The 15,926-nt window shown below is 42.3% G+C and overlaps 3 protein-coding genes across 3 annotated transcripts; 1 reads left to right on the top strand and 2 right to left on the bottom strand.

Annotated features, from left to right (window-relative positions):
- Positions 1 to 415: 415 nt before the first annotated feature.
- On the top strand, positions 416 to 3,002 carry dnaaf2 (dynein axonemal assembly factor 2). Its single transcript, XM_031758278.2, has 2 exons — positions 416 to 2,408; positions 2,505 to 3,002. The coding sequence occupies exons 1-2, from the start codon at positions 648 to 650 to the stop codon at positions 2,883 to 2,885; spliced, it is 2,142 nt and encodes a 713-aa protein (XP_031614138.2). The 5' UTR covers positions 416 to 647; the 3' UTR covers positions 2,886 to 3,002.
- Positions 3,003 to 3,023: 21 nt separating this feature from the next.
- On the bottom strand, positions 3,024 to 8,212 carry lrr1 (leucine rich repeat protein 1). Its single transcript, XM_031758279.2, has 5 exons — positions 7,658 to 8,212; positions 6,133 to 6,231; positions 4,667 to 4,919; positions 3,978 to 4,452; positions 3,024 to 3,877 (listed from the first exon to the last, which is right to left on the bottom strand). The coding sequence occupies exons 1-5, from the start codon at positions 7,838 to 7,840 to the stop codon at positions 3,622 to 3,624; spliced, it is 1,266 nt and encodes a 421-aa protein (XP_031614139.1). The 5' UTR covers positions 7,841 to 8,212; the 3' UTR covers positions 3,024 to 3,621.
- A 2,369-nt stretch (positions 8,213 to 10,581) lies between these two features.
- On the bottom strand, positions 10,582 to 15,622 carry LOC116334777 (transmembrane protein 151B). Its single transcript, XM_039602959.1, has 2 exons — positions 15,133 to 15,622; positions 10,582 to 12,744 (listed from the first exon to the last, which is right to left on the bottom strand). Exons 1-2 carry the CDS (start codon positions 15,244 to 15,246, stop codon positions 11,143 to 11,145), a joined length of 1,716 nt encoding a protein of 571 aa, XP_039458893.1. The 5' UTR covers positions 15,247 to 15,622; the 3' UTR covers positions 10,582 to 11,142.
- Positions 15,623 to 15,926: the final 304 nt, after the last annotated feature.

The raw sequence follows: 15,926 nt of genomic DNA, 5'->3' as shown, positions 1-15,926 counted from the left end.
CAAAATGATGAAGATTTTCTAACACTCAGGGAAGGCAGTGCACTTTGCCATAGTTGGAACTTGTGGCATCAACAGACTGAATACACTGATTAAGACAGATGTAGAGAGCTTTTGATACCGCATGCTGTCACACTTTGTAACACAGTAATAAAAAGATCATAAAATAATAATGATATTAATATTATTAGCATATTTCATCATCATTTCACCTGCTCTAACAAAAGAATTTCCTAAATATGGCATTTAAAAGTGTCTCATATTCTCATTCATTTTTCATTTTTTTGTATTTATTCGTTAAATGACGACATTTATTATTGTTTATTACTGTATTTTAACCTTTAATCCGTTAAAATAAAGGGGAAAAAAACGTATCAGGCGGTATTTTTGGTTGCGCCGGTCTATCGTTGCTATAGTTACATCAACACAACTGTTGCTTCCGCTACACTGTCACTGAAGCTGGACCGTCTATTATTGGACCTAAAGAAGAAAAATATATCGCGTATCTTTCACATTAGTAAGACCAGGTGGTAAATGTGTTTTGAATTTCACCTCTTTATTTTTCCAAAGATTTAAAGTCACGAAAGTTTGTGGCCATTATCTGTCCTCCTAGCTACGTTCAGCTTAGCGCTTCTGTTCTCTGTGTCAGCATGGAGCTCGGGGAGAAGCTCAAAGAGCTCAACTTGACAGCGTATGAAGTAGACAGGTTTACGAAAGCTTTCAAAGACGAGAAATTCCGGGAAATGTTCCGGGATTACACCCAAGAAATATCAGACCCCGAGAACAGGAAAAAGTACGAAGAAGAGATCAAAATCCTGGAGCAGGAGAGAGGCAACACCGTCGAGTTTATCCACCCGGAACCGTTTAGGGCCATCAAAACCAGCGTGGACGGCAAGCAGAAATGTTTCATCAACATCTGCGCCAGTGATAAAGTTGGGAAGCCTTCATCTAACTGGGTTGCGTCGGAGGATGGCCGCAGAGGGCAGTGTTGGTCCTTGCCTCACAGTCTGCACCCTGGGAGGCAGGACACAGATCCTAAAGGTAACAAAATGATGATTTATGATGTTGTTTTCCACCCTGACACTACCCGCATGGCAAGCAAAAACAAGAGCTTTCTGGAAATGGTGGACAGCATAGCTATCCAGGGAATCCAGGACACTTTTAAAGTGACTCTGGACAAAAAGAACATGAGAGAAATGAAAACAAAATACAAAGGCACCCCACAGCCCTGTGTTATAAGAAAAGCCATACCTGGATTCAAAGCCAAGGAGTCTTCAGACCCTCCAGACCCCCTTGCCTTTCCATACCCAGATGAAAAAAGACCTAGCACACAATCAAAGCCCACAGAGGCACCTAGAACAACAAAAAACAGTATTGATTCTAAACCTCAAAGCTTACTGAAAATCAGAGAGCCAACCAAGCCGAACTATACAGTAAAGTATCGATCACTTATTGATCTCCAGGACTTTAGATGCTCTAGAGACTCAGCCCAAAGCCCCAGGCCCAAAGAGATTGTGGTGACTGTTGATTTGCCTCTTCTAAAATCTGTCAAAGACACAAGCCTTGAAGTAAAAGAGAAGCAACTGCTGCTGGAGACCAAGAAACCAGCCTACAGACTGGAACTACATTTAGCCTACCCCGTGGATGAAGACAAAGGAGAGGCCAAGTTCAACAAACAGAGAGGACAGCTCATCGTCACCCTGCCTGTTATTCCTCATAATTTGCCTCGTGATTTATTTGAAGGGCCCGCAATGGCCAACAATAAGAGCGCAAGTTGTGATGAGAGCGAGGAGGACAAAAATGAGGTTGAAGAAGAAGACAAACAGAAAGAGAGGGAAGGGGAGAAAAGGGAGCAGGAGCTACAGAAAGGGGCTGAAGAAAAGGAAGAAAGACAAACTGAAAATCCCATGCAGGAGAAAGGGGGAGAAAATAGTGAAAAAGAGGAAGTTCAAGAGAAAGGAGAAGAACAAATTAGGGAAGAGGCGATCGGTGCAGATGAGGCAAAATGGAAGAAGGGCCAGGAACATATGGAGGAGGAAACAGTAACTGAAGGTCACGAAGGCAGAAAAGTGCAGGAGGAGGAGGAGGATAAATTAAAAAAGGAGAAGCAATGGGCAAAACAAGGTAATCAGAATGAAGATGAGAAGTCAAGTGAAGGTGGATGCAACAGAGCAGCAGAGGATGATGATACTCTGTGTGAAGCTTCTGCCCCGAAAAGAGGCCCAGTGGCTGATAAGGGCCTTGTGACTGAAAATCAGCACATTTTAATCTCCGCTGAACAATCCCATGGTGCAATAAGAGAGGAAGGTGTAAATCTGGCCTCTAGTTTGGAGGAGACATCCAAAATGAAGCCTTCAGATATCCAAGAGAAGACTGAAAAGAAAAAATCAAATGTAGCAGGAAAGGCGCAGGTGAGATCAATTGTAAAAGTCAGTTTGTTGGTACAAGTTTCTACAAACTACTGATTTTTCCTTTTCCCTCCTCTTCTTTCATCACTTTTGTGCCAGATGGAACAAGATGCAGCATTTCAAAACCAGACATCCAGTGACGAAGCCAGAAATACAGCTATGGATGACTGCGACACTTCTGAGAGGGTTGTGAAGTCCAGGGATACACGTCCAACATGTAACGTGAAGATGTCAAGCGGAGGAGAATCGGGCCAGCGGGTCACCTTCTGCTCTGAAGACGTCACTGTAGGCTCAGCAAAACAGGAAATGGATGAAGATGACCTGCAGACGGAGCAAATCTCACCAGTCTTACAACGTAACAAGCCTCTACCTGTATTACTGAGGGAAATTGATAAGGATGGAAATGAGATAGTGATCAGTGATCACACATCATCAGCTGGGTTCACCTTCCTAAACACTCTAATGTACGAGCTGGACTGATGGTGCTGTGAAGGATGCAGAAACATTGCTTGTAATTTAAAAAAACCTGACGTTCCTTTTTTGTTGATTTCATGCAAACTTGTGAAAAAAAATGGAGAATAAATAATTTGGATCCAACAAAATAAAGTACTTAAGACATGGCAATGAATACTTTTATTTAATCTTTCACATATATGTAAAAATTGTGGGTCATTTGCACAGTAAAAACCACCTCCCTTTGGCTGTTAGTCATTGACCCTGAGGCACTGTTTTCAGGAAATTTATCTAATTTTGTAATTCCCCTGTCTGATGGAAGTAGGTCAGTGGGTGAACCTGCAGTCTCTTTAAACACAAGGAAGGGAAAATAAATACTGTTAAGAGACTTGCCAGCAGCACAAGGTTTTGTGCTGCCTGCAATCATAACGTACAGTAAGTGCCACTCTGTTTCAGATGGAGCAAGAGGTAACATATTCATGCTCGTCTCCGACCCCATTTTGATAAACGGAAACTGCCTCAGAACATAAATTTAAGCATATAACAAACAGCTTGAAGCTCTTTTTAAAAACACAACAATCTCAATATTGTCCTTTCACTCAAAGGCAGCATAAGGAAACTATGGCGGAGCCATTTACCGCTGCAGCTTCCTCTTCACATACTCTTAGACTGTATCCCACAATGCTACCTACTGCAGCGCACACACACAAACACACAGAGGTTTCTAGGCGGCAACGTTTTTCGATCAAATAAGTTTCTGTCCTCATCTGGTTCCTCTCTGGAGGGAGTTGTCTAAGAATTCGGAGTAGCAGGAAAGCGAGCAGAAGTGCTGCTCCACCGGTGCGTCTGTGCCTCCCATGTCATCCACCAGCACAACTGTGTGAGAGACTTGGTGGAGGTTCATGCTCACTGCAGTCTTGATGTAGAAACTAATGCAGATGCGACCGCAGTCACAGGTCTTGGCTATTTCGAGGTCCCGACACAAGTGAGCAGGGATAAGGTGAGGTCCATATGGGATTCTGTAAAGTGACAGAAAGAATAAAGGATTAATGAGTTTTATACTTGCTAGAGAACCACAACGAGGTCTAAATTGGATGTAGAGCAGCATGTAAATCTAACCTGAGATTGGCCACGGCTCTGGAGGCCAACTCCTGAAGTGGAAGTGGGAATGTAAGCTGCATTTTGTGGTCCAGAGGGTTGGGCTGGATGAATGGATTTCCGAACAAGTCCAGGTTCTCTAGACTCAGCTTGCGGAAGTCACCGGGCAGTACAGCCAGCTGGTTGTGTGCCGCGGACAGGAACCTCAGCTTCGAGAGTCGGCCGATGTGGAACGGCAAACACAGGAGTGCGTTCTCGTCCAGTTTGAGGTTCACGAGTTCTCTGAGCTGGCAGAACTGAGCAGGGAGCTTCTGCAAGCGATTCTGGCTGAGGTCCAGGTGTTGGAGGGTCCGCTGGAGGGTGGACAGACAGAGTGCCTCGCTGAAGGCTTCCAGGTGGTTATTGTGGAGGATGAGTTCGGAAAGACAGCCGAGGTCACCGATGGTGGCGGGAAGTTTCTTGATATGGTTGTTACTGAGGTCTAGCTTGCGCAGAGCTGAAAAAAATCAAACAGAAACACCTCAGCTTAGAGAGCAAAGTCTACTCTGACATACAAATTTTCACTTTTTAGGAGTCTGGGGTCTTGAAATGGCTTTTTCCCCCATGCGTGACTTGGAGCTATACCCAACTATTTATTATTGGATTTGTATAGACAAGGAGACATGGTACCTTTAACCAACTTGACTCACTTATTTTATTTATTTATTTACCTTTGAGTGAGAGCATTCGCATGTCCACGCGTGACAGTTTGCAGTACGACACCTGCAGCTGCTCCAGGGAGTGAGGGAAGTTGGAGGTGAGTGGGTAGTCCTTCTTGGAGACGATGGTGAGCTTCTTCTTGGGCTGCTCTACGTCTCTGGCGCGAACAGGAGTCAGTGTGGACAGAGGAAGGCTGCTCGTGTCACTCCCTGTGTCTGCTAGACGAGCTGCCGAGAGAAAGTTCTTCAAGCTGTTGGAGTCAGCCTAGAGATAGATAAATACAGTTACGCTGGATCAGTAGATTAACAGGAAACAGCAGTTTCACGGGTCCTCAAAGGTCGCTGTGGTGCATGACTAGATTCACTGAAATATCTAACCCAGATTCCCTGACCTAGAATACTCTGACATACTTCTTTTGAATGAACAGGATGGACTGTATGCAGCTGGGAGTGAGAGATTGTCAGTTGGATAGAAAACAGAGGAGTTGGAGACAGGTTTGTGCACCTGTACAGTACACTGACAGGTAATTTAATCCATTTACTGTAGCAGAAGTAGAATGTTTACAAAACTGTGGCCAAGCAGGTTAACCGAGGTTTGGTTTACACATTTCTCCATGTTTACCTGCTCAATTGAAAAGCCTGTGAGAAGGTGTGTGCTTTCTAAGAGTGCGATGCATTAAACACCTCGGAGGGCTGTGCAACATAAGAAAAACAAACAATAAGTCATCTAAGCTCTCTGCTGTGGCATGAACTGGGGTTGAAACTGAAGTGTGTGTGTGTGTGTGTGTGTGTGTGTGTGTGTGTGTGTGTGTGTGTGTGTGTGGTTGACAAATGAGTCAGAGAACATAAAGTTCTTTTTCCAGGACAGACAAAGAACAACCATTCCAAGGGCCTGCGCTACAATGCAAAATTAGACTCTTAGCGAGGTACTTAGTGGGGGGGGGGGGGACTTTAATACAGTGACATGATCCTATGACAGGGAAGTAAGCTAAGCCTACTTGCTGGCTTGAATTCTGTGTTTATATTCATTCTTCAGTGTTCTCAGAAATCTGAACACCAGCTAAAAGAATAAGGCTAAGACTATCCCAGGCACATCAAACAACAGCCTGTTAATCTAACAAAGTGTCTTCTGTTCTCTGAGTTTTCCTATTACACAGACTCAAACAAGACTGGTTATGCGGCAGAAGCATGTTATGTGTATTTTTCTAATATTACAGTTTAAACATCCTCATAAAATACATCACTCTGCTGTGACAAATGTAAAAACAATGTAAAAATTACATGTTACAGTCAAACTTTTATTAACTAGTTGACTAAAAGCTCAATAAACAACCATGTAACAGTGGAATTGGACAGTTAGTTAATGCAAAACAATTTGTTTCACTCATGTAATGTACACACATCTTCTAATTTAATTCAGGGTCTTCAGTTGTATACTCCTTACTAAGACTGCAGTCACGGTGTGCTCTATGTCATACCTTGCTCAAGCAAATGTCAACAGCAGGTTCCTTTAATCTCACAGTGGCCTTGCCTTCCTCCACAAACCAAGTGAAGAACTTCTCTATGTTGCCTTTTAGCTAGAAGAGAAATAAACGGGCAAATTTCAGCGGTGTAAAAACACATTACACAACTTCAGGGCGGTGGTGCCTCAAGCAAGTTAAGACTGGAATACTGAATTTCAACATTCAACAGCTAGGTGACAACAGCTGCAAACGTTTACATCAGAGGCTGACAAAATGAAAACAATATGACGAGGGTTTCCAGTTTAGGTCACTATTGAAAAAATAATGAATATTTTAAAAGGCAGATCTGATCAACTCCAGCAGTACTTTCCAATGAGATTTTCCTGATGTTTGTTCTTTAGGTAAATTTGGAATTTTTTTTTCTTTTTCTTAAATATCATTTGGTGTGTATACACACAGGAACTAGTGAATTTCTATTTGAAAAATGATCCAATCTTTAAGTCACTATGAAAACTGGCCATAGATCAATAAACTAAATGGTTAATATATTAGCTGCTGGAGCTTGAAAATGAAAAGAAACGGTCTGGATGTTCTCATTGACCAATAAACAGCACAGGCAGTGGTTTTCTACTATTTGCCAAAAAAAAGAAAAAAAAAATATTGCTGGTAGTAAAACTGTCTTAAATGACTTGTTAGGATGTAATCTGTCAAACACATCTAAAACATATCTCTCATGAATGATATAAATACATTTTGAGACAAAAAATAATGTCATACGTTTTTGGTAAAGTGTCTTTTATTTATCCAGGTAAAAAGTGTCACTGACATTAAAAATGCCTTTTACCAAGACAGGTCTAAACAAGAGGAGAGCAAAAATTGTAACAAATATAACATACCGGTACTAGCTCTATAAAGATATCGTAGGTGGCCACTATAATACAGAACAGAGTCATAAAGAGAGCAGCAAAACAGGTAGTTTCTTCATTTTATATATACCCCCTTACTAAATAAAGTTGACTATAGTCTACTCATCAACTTAAGGAAAGACATTAGATTTTAAAAACACATATAAACATCAGCGATCACTTTTTGGCACAACACCGTAACATTTCAAGTATATTTTACTTTATTAAATAGTGTAATCCGGCGACTCAGCATTGTTTAACTGATAGTTTTCACGATTTATTAAGTTATTAACTTTTTAGAGCCGTGCCGTTGGGTTTCTTTATTTATTTATTTACTTTTTTCCTCCTGAGTGTCTGAAAAGCAAGGCATGATGGGATAGCGTCACTTCACTTCTCATGCCATCCATGACATAACAAACCAATGCCAGAAGAAGTAAATTACACGTTTCTGGCCTTGAAATGTACTTTGAAAAATTGAGTAAATTAAATAAAATAATTAGCTTTAATCATCTTGTAGTTTGCTTACTTTGGGGACCAAATAAAAACAGACGCACCACACCCGGAGATAAACATTAGCTCCAGACTGAACAGATAGTACTTGGTGTACAATAGCTTTTAAAGTAAAGAGTAAATACCTTGTACTTTGATCCGGCTCTGTCTTTGGCTGTGCAGATCATCAAGTAGATGTTGCTGCGCTGAGTCGTCTTGTCCAAATGCTTCCCAATGGAGAGCACTGCTCTCGTCCCCTTGCCTCGACTTTTCATCCCAAACGTCGGCAGCATCCGATTCACCACCTCGACATCACACTGGAGCTTCATCGCAATCTCTTAAGTAACAGACTTAAGTCCGGCCTAACGCCGCGTCACAGTGAGCAAATGCTTGAAAAGCATACCAGGTGGAAAACTTCCGTGAGAAAGTTAGGCTAGCTCGAAGCGTTTGTGGTTAGGCTGGCGACACATCCGTGCTCGTTATGGATGTCAACAACAGACCAGCCTTCTTCAAGGAGCCGCAGCTGCATTTAAACCGCTGTCGAAAAAAAGAGCCGGCATCTACCGCGGGGATAGTCACTTGGGTTTTCCTCGCATTACTTTGACTAAGCTACAGAGCTCAGGGAACGTTCTCGGCTGTCACTTGGTTTGTTAGCTGCCGTTAGCACAAACCTCTCCTGCATAGGGAAGTGACGTCAGGGAGGCGCGAGACCAAGCCCGCGATAAACATGTACACATGTACACTCACCGGCCACTTCATTAGGTACTCCAGTTTGACTTCAGAAGTGATTTAATTCTTGATTTTTTAGTGGGGTTTTTTTACAACAAATTCCAACCCTATGATCAGAATATAAAAGTAAAAATTAAGACCATCCAAAGTTTTTTCTAATCTTCCATTGAGACTTATTATACTTTTATATTATCTTACTAGTTTTTATTTTGTTTTGACTTTTTGGGGGGAGTTTGTAGTTTTTATTGTTTGAAAATGTTTAGTTTTACTTGGTTTTTTAGAAATATTTTGTACTTTGAAATGAATACTTATTATTTTAACAGATTTGGTATGAATGCCCATTTATTTATTGTATTACTCTGGCCAAAGTATAACGCAGAATTCCTATAATTTCTAGAGCCTGACTGGTACAGGATTTTTAAGACTAATTGATATTTTCGGGATTTTAAAAAGCGATCAGCCAGTGTTTAGACACACTAAACATAAACAGATTACTACGGAAGCGTAGTACGGAAGCGTAGAGCTGCCACCCAGGCAAAAGAAAAATAGAAGTAGGCTATATCACGTTATAACGTGAAAAGTTTATTGTTCTAACAAGATACTTTTCACGTTTGTACAATATACTATCATGTTTGTACAATATACTTTTGACGTTTGAACAATATAATATGACGTTATTACAATATGCATAATTATCACGTTCGTACAATATAAATATCACGTTCGTACAATATAAATATTATATTGTACGAACGTGATAATTATGTATATTGTAATAACGTGATATTATGTTGTTCAAACGTGAAAAGTATATTGTACAAACATGAAAAGTATCTTGTTAACGTGATATACTTCTATTTTTCTTTTGCCTGGGTGGCAGCTCTACGCTTCCGTAGATTACTTTGACATTTTCATCTGTGGTTATTCATGAGTCCTCAATAAGATAATATAAAAATGAATTTGAAAATGGTTTTATTGTCACAACAAATCACTGATTACTTCAGCTGGTGTGTTCCTTCCTTCAGTTGTGTGAGTGCCCACTGGTGGGCAAAGTATGCAATATCAATACTAATAACATATTTATTTGGTCATTGTAAATACTAATACAGATATATTGGCAAATAACTAATATCAGCCTCTCAGATGATAATAATTTTAACAAAGATCCCTCTATAACACATATAGATGATTTTATATAGCCTACTAATGACTTTTTGCAAATTATGTAAATGCCTGACATAAAATAAAATGAAATGAAATAAAATATTAAGTGGCCTTGTGTTTTTCAAACTACAATTTGTAGTGCGCAAATTTAGAATGATTTTGCATTCAAATTCTAAATTTGTTCATAAACATTAATCTGGTTAATATTAATTGAATAATATTGATGTGTAACAATCTTTAAAACAGAAAATCTCATCTGAAAATAAGTGGAAAACAGAGTATTACCAATTGTGCTTTGTAGTAGGCAGATGGAAGAAAAAAATTGTTCATTCGATAATAAGAATGTAACTATTTAAACATTTTTGTTCCGAGCTTTCCCATCATTGTTAAATGGACTGAATCTTATATAGCGCTTTTCTACTCTCCTGGAGTACTCAAAGCACTTAATATATAACTAACATTCACACTCTAATGGATGCATCAGGCAGTAACTTGGGGTTAATATGTTGCTCAAGTATATTTGGCATGCAGACTGGGGGCGGGGGGCAGGGATCCAACCACAAGGCGTTTAATCCGTAGATGACCTGCTCTACCTCCTGAGCTACAGACACCAATTGTTACAATGAGTTGCTATAGGATAAAAGGATTGATGACTTCCAGTTTAAAAGGATCAAATCTTTCACCTCAGTTATAGATCTTAGTCTTAGAACCCCAAATTTTACTAGAACTTCTTCTAGAAAAACATTTTGAAGTCTCTAACAATGCGCAGTTACTTACTATGCTAATAAGACTGGGTGAATTTAAAGTAGAGTGAATCAAAACCTCTATTTATTTTTGTATCAATGCATGCTTCATTTGTACCACTCCTCCCTCTGGTGTTATTTGAAGTGAAGTCCCAACTCTATCTTTAGAGTTTGTGCCCTTGCAGTTAAGGACAGGAGACGTAACAGTGAGCTGTGAGTCTGAGAGTGTATGACATTGTCGCTTTGGATCAATGTGATCAGAGAAAAAAAAGAAAAAAACTTAACTCAGATCTTGTTTCCTTGTTTTGTCTCCTTTCTTTCTCATCTTGTGCTTTCAGGGCCCCACAGACACACGTGTTATAATATTTGTTACAGTTTATTAAAAAGTCATTTTACTTGTGATAAAGTTCATTGGGATTTTACAAATGTTCGCACCTGTTTGACACCTTTATTGTTTTCACTTAGACATTCACATCACAGTCTTCAGTTCACATGTTCCACATTATTTTTTTCTAGGTCTCAATAAAAAATAGCATTAAAAAAAAGTCTTTGGCTTCAACCTGGCTTGTCTTAATTTTTCAAATGGTCTGCAACAACATGCAACTTTTTACATTTTACCTCTTTTTCTTACATGTGCCTCTAAATGGATCAACGCTCTGTATCCATAAAGGTACCTCACCCACACACACACACACACACACACACACGATGAAAATATTTCTGCAAATGACAGATGATGAAATTAGGAGGATGCACAGATCATGCAGCAAAGACATTATGAGAATTCCAAGATAAGACTCCCTGGTGTAGCTACAGGATGTGGATGAAGTTCAGTGCTATCGCTATCTGTAACTTTTTTTTTAAATAAGATAACACTCTTGGTTTCATTTTGGTTTAATTTCTTTTTACCGTGAAACTTGCTAAAAGTGCATATTTTATCCACCTAGCAATGAACCCCACCATACCCTCCATCATGTCTGATATTAACCACTGTCTCACAAGGCCGTCTCCACACAGGATGACCCCCTCCGTACATAGTAGCGCCTCACTTCCCTCCCGCCCTCGCTGCCCTCGGACCGGTGCACAATGAGAACAGGAAAGAAGTGTGCGTCTCTGTACGTTGGTGGACTGCTGCTCAGCGCCAGCTGGCTGGAGTCCGACCGACAGCACTGCTCGTCCGCGCAGCAGGGCTCCGTCAGGTTGCTGCTGCGACTCCCTCGATGAGAGCCGTACATGCGGCAGAGGGAAAAGCGAGAAGTGTCCAAGGAGAGGTGCGAGTGGAATAGAGCTCCGCGGCAGGACAGAATGGAGGAGCAGCTGGAGCTGGTGATCGTCCTCCTCCTTCCTCCTCCAGCTCCTTGTCCGCTCAGCTCGCTGCACTGCTCGCAGTCGTCCTGGCTTTGGAGAGCTCCGTAGCTCTCAGCAGTCTGGCTGCTGTCCAGTAAAAGGCAGTTAGAGGAAGACGTGTCTTGTAATGAATTAGAAGCCCCTGTCCTCATGTTTAACAGCATCGCCTCCGAGTAGCTGGGAATCACCTGGCGGTTGCAGCGTATGTGCCACTCCATCTCAGTGCTGTCCAGCGTGTCAACTCTGGGAATAACGCAACCAATATTTCTCCCCACAGGTCTGTCTTCATCTAGAGGGGAGGGGCTGCTGTGGGTGTACTCCAACCCAAACAGTTTCTCGATGCGGTAGTGCACGTAAGCAGTGCGGTACTCCGTGAGCACTCTTAGAGGCCAGGAAAGCATGAGCAGAGCTGCCAGCCAGAAGGCAACCTGGGAAGTGTACCACGGCACCCTGTCTGGGTCTACATAGGCTAAGAGGTTTTCTCTGAAGTCCACGTTCTTTAACTGCATCCCCTCCCGAGCCTCCATGTAATCATCCAAACCTTCGATTTCAGAGAAGAACCTGGCTCTCTGGTTGAGGTAATCGTTTTCTGGGCCCGCCTCAGTGAAGCTGAAACACTTGGTGAAGCGCAGGCGAGTGGCCGGATGCCTCTCCAGGCCTCTAAGGTCACGTGATACATCCTTCATGCCACAGTGGCTGTAGTCAAACTCGCCCTCGGCCACGTGAGTGTTGACTCGCTCGTGGTACACCTGCGTGGTGGTGTAGGCATCCCCGTTACGATACCGTGTCACCTGTCGCGTCCGCCGGACAAAATGGTAACTGATGGCTTTCCACCATATGCAAGGCTGGGCCTGCTGCATCCGAAGCACCCGCTCGTACACGCTGTCCACGTCTGCCTTGCACTGCAGCTCGCTCCTGGCCCTGCAGTGCCAGCACTCCACAATATACAGCACGTAGAGCATTAGCAGGAAGGCCAGGGGGATGTAGATGAGGCCGTCCGAGCAGGGGCTGTCATGGTATATCATAGCGTGTCCTCCGATGCCCACCCCAGAGGCGCCCCGCAGGGAGGAGGTAAAGGAGGATGTTAAAGAGGAGGTGAGGGCAGAGTTGAAGCTTATCTTGGTGACCCGGGTCAGCTTACACCAGGCCACTGCACCCAGGCAGCTGTACATGAGCAGGGAGAGCACCAGGCAGCGCCAGTGGGACTCCCGACAGACGCAAGCACCCAGGGACTGCTTGACTGGACGCTGCTGCAGAGAGAAAGAGAGAGCGAGGGAAAGGGATGGAAAAGAAATGAAGGGGAGAGTAGTGAAAAAACGCACTTAAAGCAATGAACCCCCTAAACATGGCAGCGATTTTAAGGCTCGCAGCAGAAATGCAAATGAAAGTGGTTAAGCTATAAATCGAAGCGCTTTTTCCCTACCTAAGCACAGAGTAAATCACACTGAAGGAAGAACAGTGGAATTCAGCCGAGACTGTAACACATCTAAACATGAGTGAACCAGATCATGTGCAATACCATATCAAGAACAAGAGCAATTATGAGAGCAATTAAGCAGATCAAGGGAACTTTTTTTCTTGATACTACACTGGTTGCTGTGGAGGACCACCTTCTGTAGATTATTCCTGGATAACAGCGGCTGCTTATTAAAGAGTCTTATTTTCTAATTCTCTTCTGAGTCTGGAGACAAACATTTGTACCTTCGGGCACACAGAGACAGCTGCTTAACAGCAGCACACAGAGAACAATGGTGAACATTATGACATTATGATAGAATCTGATAAAAATGTAAATAACGGCAGACAGCATCTGATCTCTTTAGGTATGGTCAGGTGTATTCATAAAAATCAGATCACCATAATAAAGGTAAAAAATAAAGTGGCAAAAATCAAGTATTGCATGATGTTGAGAGAGAAACAAGATTTATTCCTGCTATTTTGCAAAACAAAGTTCCACCAGTTATCAATAATGGAAGCAGTTTGTTTGTTCCATCCCCAAACAACACATTTTAGCTGCATTAACAGCTAAATTAAATAGAGGTCGAATGTAACTGAACACAGTGGCTTAACAGTGGCTCAGTTGTTAGCTCTTTCTCCTCACACAAAGAAGGTCCTGGATTCACATGCACCAGCTGGCTGAGGCTGCATGGAGCTGTATGTTCTCCGTGTACTCTGACTTCCTCCAGAAACCTGCATGCTAGATTAATGGGTGATTCTAAATTGGCCGTAGGTGTCTGCTTGTCCAGGGTGCAGCCCTCATTTTGCCCCATAACAGCTGGGACAGACTCCATCCTCCACAACCTCTGAATAGGATAAGCAGTTAAGAAAATCTATAGATGGACCACACTTAATTTCAGTTATGAAGCACCGGTACTTCATTTGAACACGTCCATTTTAATCTACTTGCAGTTGGCCTTTACTGCTCTTAGTACAGAATAAAATATGTCTCACAGCTTTTAGCTACTCAAAGAAATACTAGGGTAAAAGTATCTTTTTTTCACTTTTTTTTCACTCTCCCTTGAGTAAAAGTCCTGAAAGCTTCTCTTGTTACCACTTTGTCACAAACCCATCCATCACTCTACGGCACATTGGGAGGTTTGGAGCGGAGCGCCCAAACAGAAACACAAAGTGCTCCCATTTGCAATACTGAGCAGCGGTCAAACAGTCCTATTCAGCAAACACACTGGCTGAAGGCTATTTCATCAGTAACACTAACAGCCAAAACTTCCAGAGTGTATAAAGAGAACCTGAGCTCGGACCATTTACTGAAATTAAATTGACGGGATTTTGTCAAGCAATTATTTGAGATTCCTGATTTCACATGCTTAAATTTGTTTTTGTCTCGTGGTGATATTCCTCCACACTGACTACCTCTGGTGTTTTATGGAGTGAAAGGATTTATGCTGACAGCCAGCCATTCATTACCGCACTGCCACAGGGGTGAAGATGCCTTACACTGCCGGTTCCACCTGAGTTATTTGTGGAGCAAACGAGGGATTCAGTTCTTGTGAACCAGAGAGGGCGGACTTTGAAGCGGTCCAAGCCTTGTGACTGCAGACATCATAGGTGCGACATCTGAAAAAGGTTACCCTTTAAAAAAAAAGAAAAGCTGACTCATATATGCTAGATCCTTGGTCATGGATACAGTTTACAGGAAGCTGAACTCAGGAAATGTAAGGGAAAAATAGGCACAAGTTGTTTGCAACCACAGAAATGTGGTCAGAGTCATCCCCCTGCAGACAGAAGCACAGTAATTACGCAATGACAGTAAAAACCAAGGGCGTGGAGGAACTAATGCAGATACATGCATGTAAACTTGGGTTGTGCAAGACTACGAGCTGTGCTTTTGTCATTACAGTACTTTTCCACATCACTGGAGTCTGCTGCCACTATGTCAAATTAACTATTGTGACATTTCAGGAAGCAATGATGCTGTTTGGCTGCAGGTTAAAGTGATGGCACAGAGAGGACTGCACAGGGTACCAAAAAGGCAGTAATGAAACAAGACTGTATGTTTTTGTGGCTTGTCCTCCTACATTTGAACAATGAACATGTGGCTCTTTATTATTACCTACTACTTACTTTTCTGGAAGTTATCAGAGAGGAAAAAAATAAGGACTACATCTGTCTGCTCTTACCTCCTCCGGGACATCACTCTCAGCCGGTGAGTCCTCTTCCTCCTCTTCTCCATCAGCATCATTGAGACCGCTGGCCGCCGCGTCCTCCGCAGAGTCCTGATCGGATGAGAGCATGCTGCACTTTTTCGCATGTCCGACAGAAACTGGAAGCTCACTCCTTTTTATTCACTTGCTTCGCTCCTAATACCCCTCCGTTCGCTCCCCCCTTTAGTGGCCCCCTCAGCCCCGAGGCGTCTGGGCCGAAGCCAGCAGGCTGCTGCTGCTGCTGATGTTGCTGCTGTGCGGAGCGGGAGTCCCGCGCTGCTCCCGGAGGAGGGGGGCGGGGTTCAGGGAGTTCACCGCAGCAGAGACAGCAGAGGTTAACCATGATGCAGTCAGTGTACTAAGTCAGTAGCTGAAGTTACCTGAGAAAGACCATAAAAAAAGGGGCATCGCTGCATTTGTTAACGCAGGCACTAAGTGGATCGCTGGTATGAAATGTTTTACGACAAAGAAGACCGCACTCACGGACTTCCGGTTAGGATCAAACGGCGTCCTTCACAATAAAAATGCATTCTTTCTTTCTTTTAAAATAGATTTAGAATAGATTTGTCAAAATATATACATTCAATTGTTATTATTTAATCATTATAATTAATGACAAAAGAATCTTCTAGAAATTATGAAATTTAAGTCAGTCAAATTATAATGTTTTTATAACTAGTTACATTTTAACCGAACAACAAATACAGCCTTAAAATAAAGCTAGGTCTTCTAATATGTTAGGCTGCGTCTTTGTTTTTGACACATATTTT

The sequence above is a fragment of the Oreochromis aureus genome, linkage group 19 (assembly GCF_013358895.1).
Source record: "Oreochromis aureus strain Israel breed Guangdong linkage group 19, ZZ_aureus, whole genome shotgun sequence".
NCBI classification, from domain to species: Eukaryota; Metazoa; Chordata; class Actinopteri; order Cichliformes; family Cichlidae; genus Oreochromis; species Oreochromis aureus.
The sequence above is the reverse complement of the archived record's forward strand: the minus strand, read 5'-3'. Positions and strand labels throughout refer to the sequence as shown.

Excerpts from the sequence above, each read along its gene's own strand:
- dnaaf2 (XM_031758278.2), top strand. The coding sequence starts at position 648 with ATGGAGCTCGGGGAGAAGCTCAAAGAGCTCAACTTGACAGCGTATGAA. Across the intron at positions 2,409-2,504 it reads ATGTAGCAGGAAAGGCGCAG|ATGGAACAAGATGCAGCATT; the intron begins GTGAGATCAATT and ends CTTTTGTGCCAG.
- lrr1 (XM_031758279.2), bottom strand. The coding sequence starts at position 7,840 with ATGAAGCTCCAGTGTGATGTCGAGGTGGTGAATCGGATGCTGCCGACG. Across the intron at positions 4,920-6,132 it reads TTGACATTTGCTTGAGCAAG|GCTGACTCCAACAGCTTGAA; the intron begins GTATGACATAGA and ends ATCTATCTCTAG. Across the intron at positions 3,878-3,977 it reads AGAGCCGTGGCCAATCTCAG|AATCCCATATGGACCTCACC; the intron begins GTTAGATTTACA and ends GTCACTTTACAG.
- LOC116334777 (XM_039602959.1), bottom strand. The coding sequence starts at position 15,246 with ATGCTCTCATCCGATCAGGACTCTGCGGAGGACGCGGCGGCCAGCGGT. Across the intron at positions 12,745-15,132 it reads AGAGTGATGTCCCGGAGGAG|CAGCGTCCAGTCAAGCAGTC; the intron begins GTAAGAGCAGAC and ends TTCTCTCTGCAG.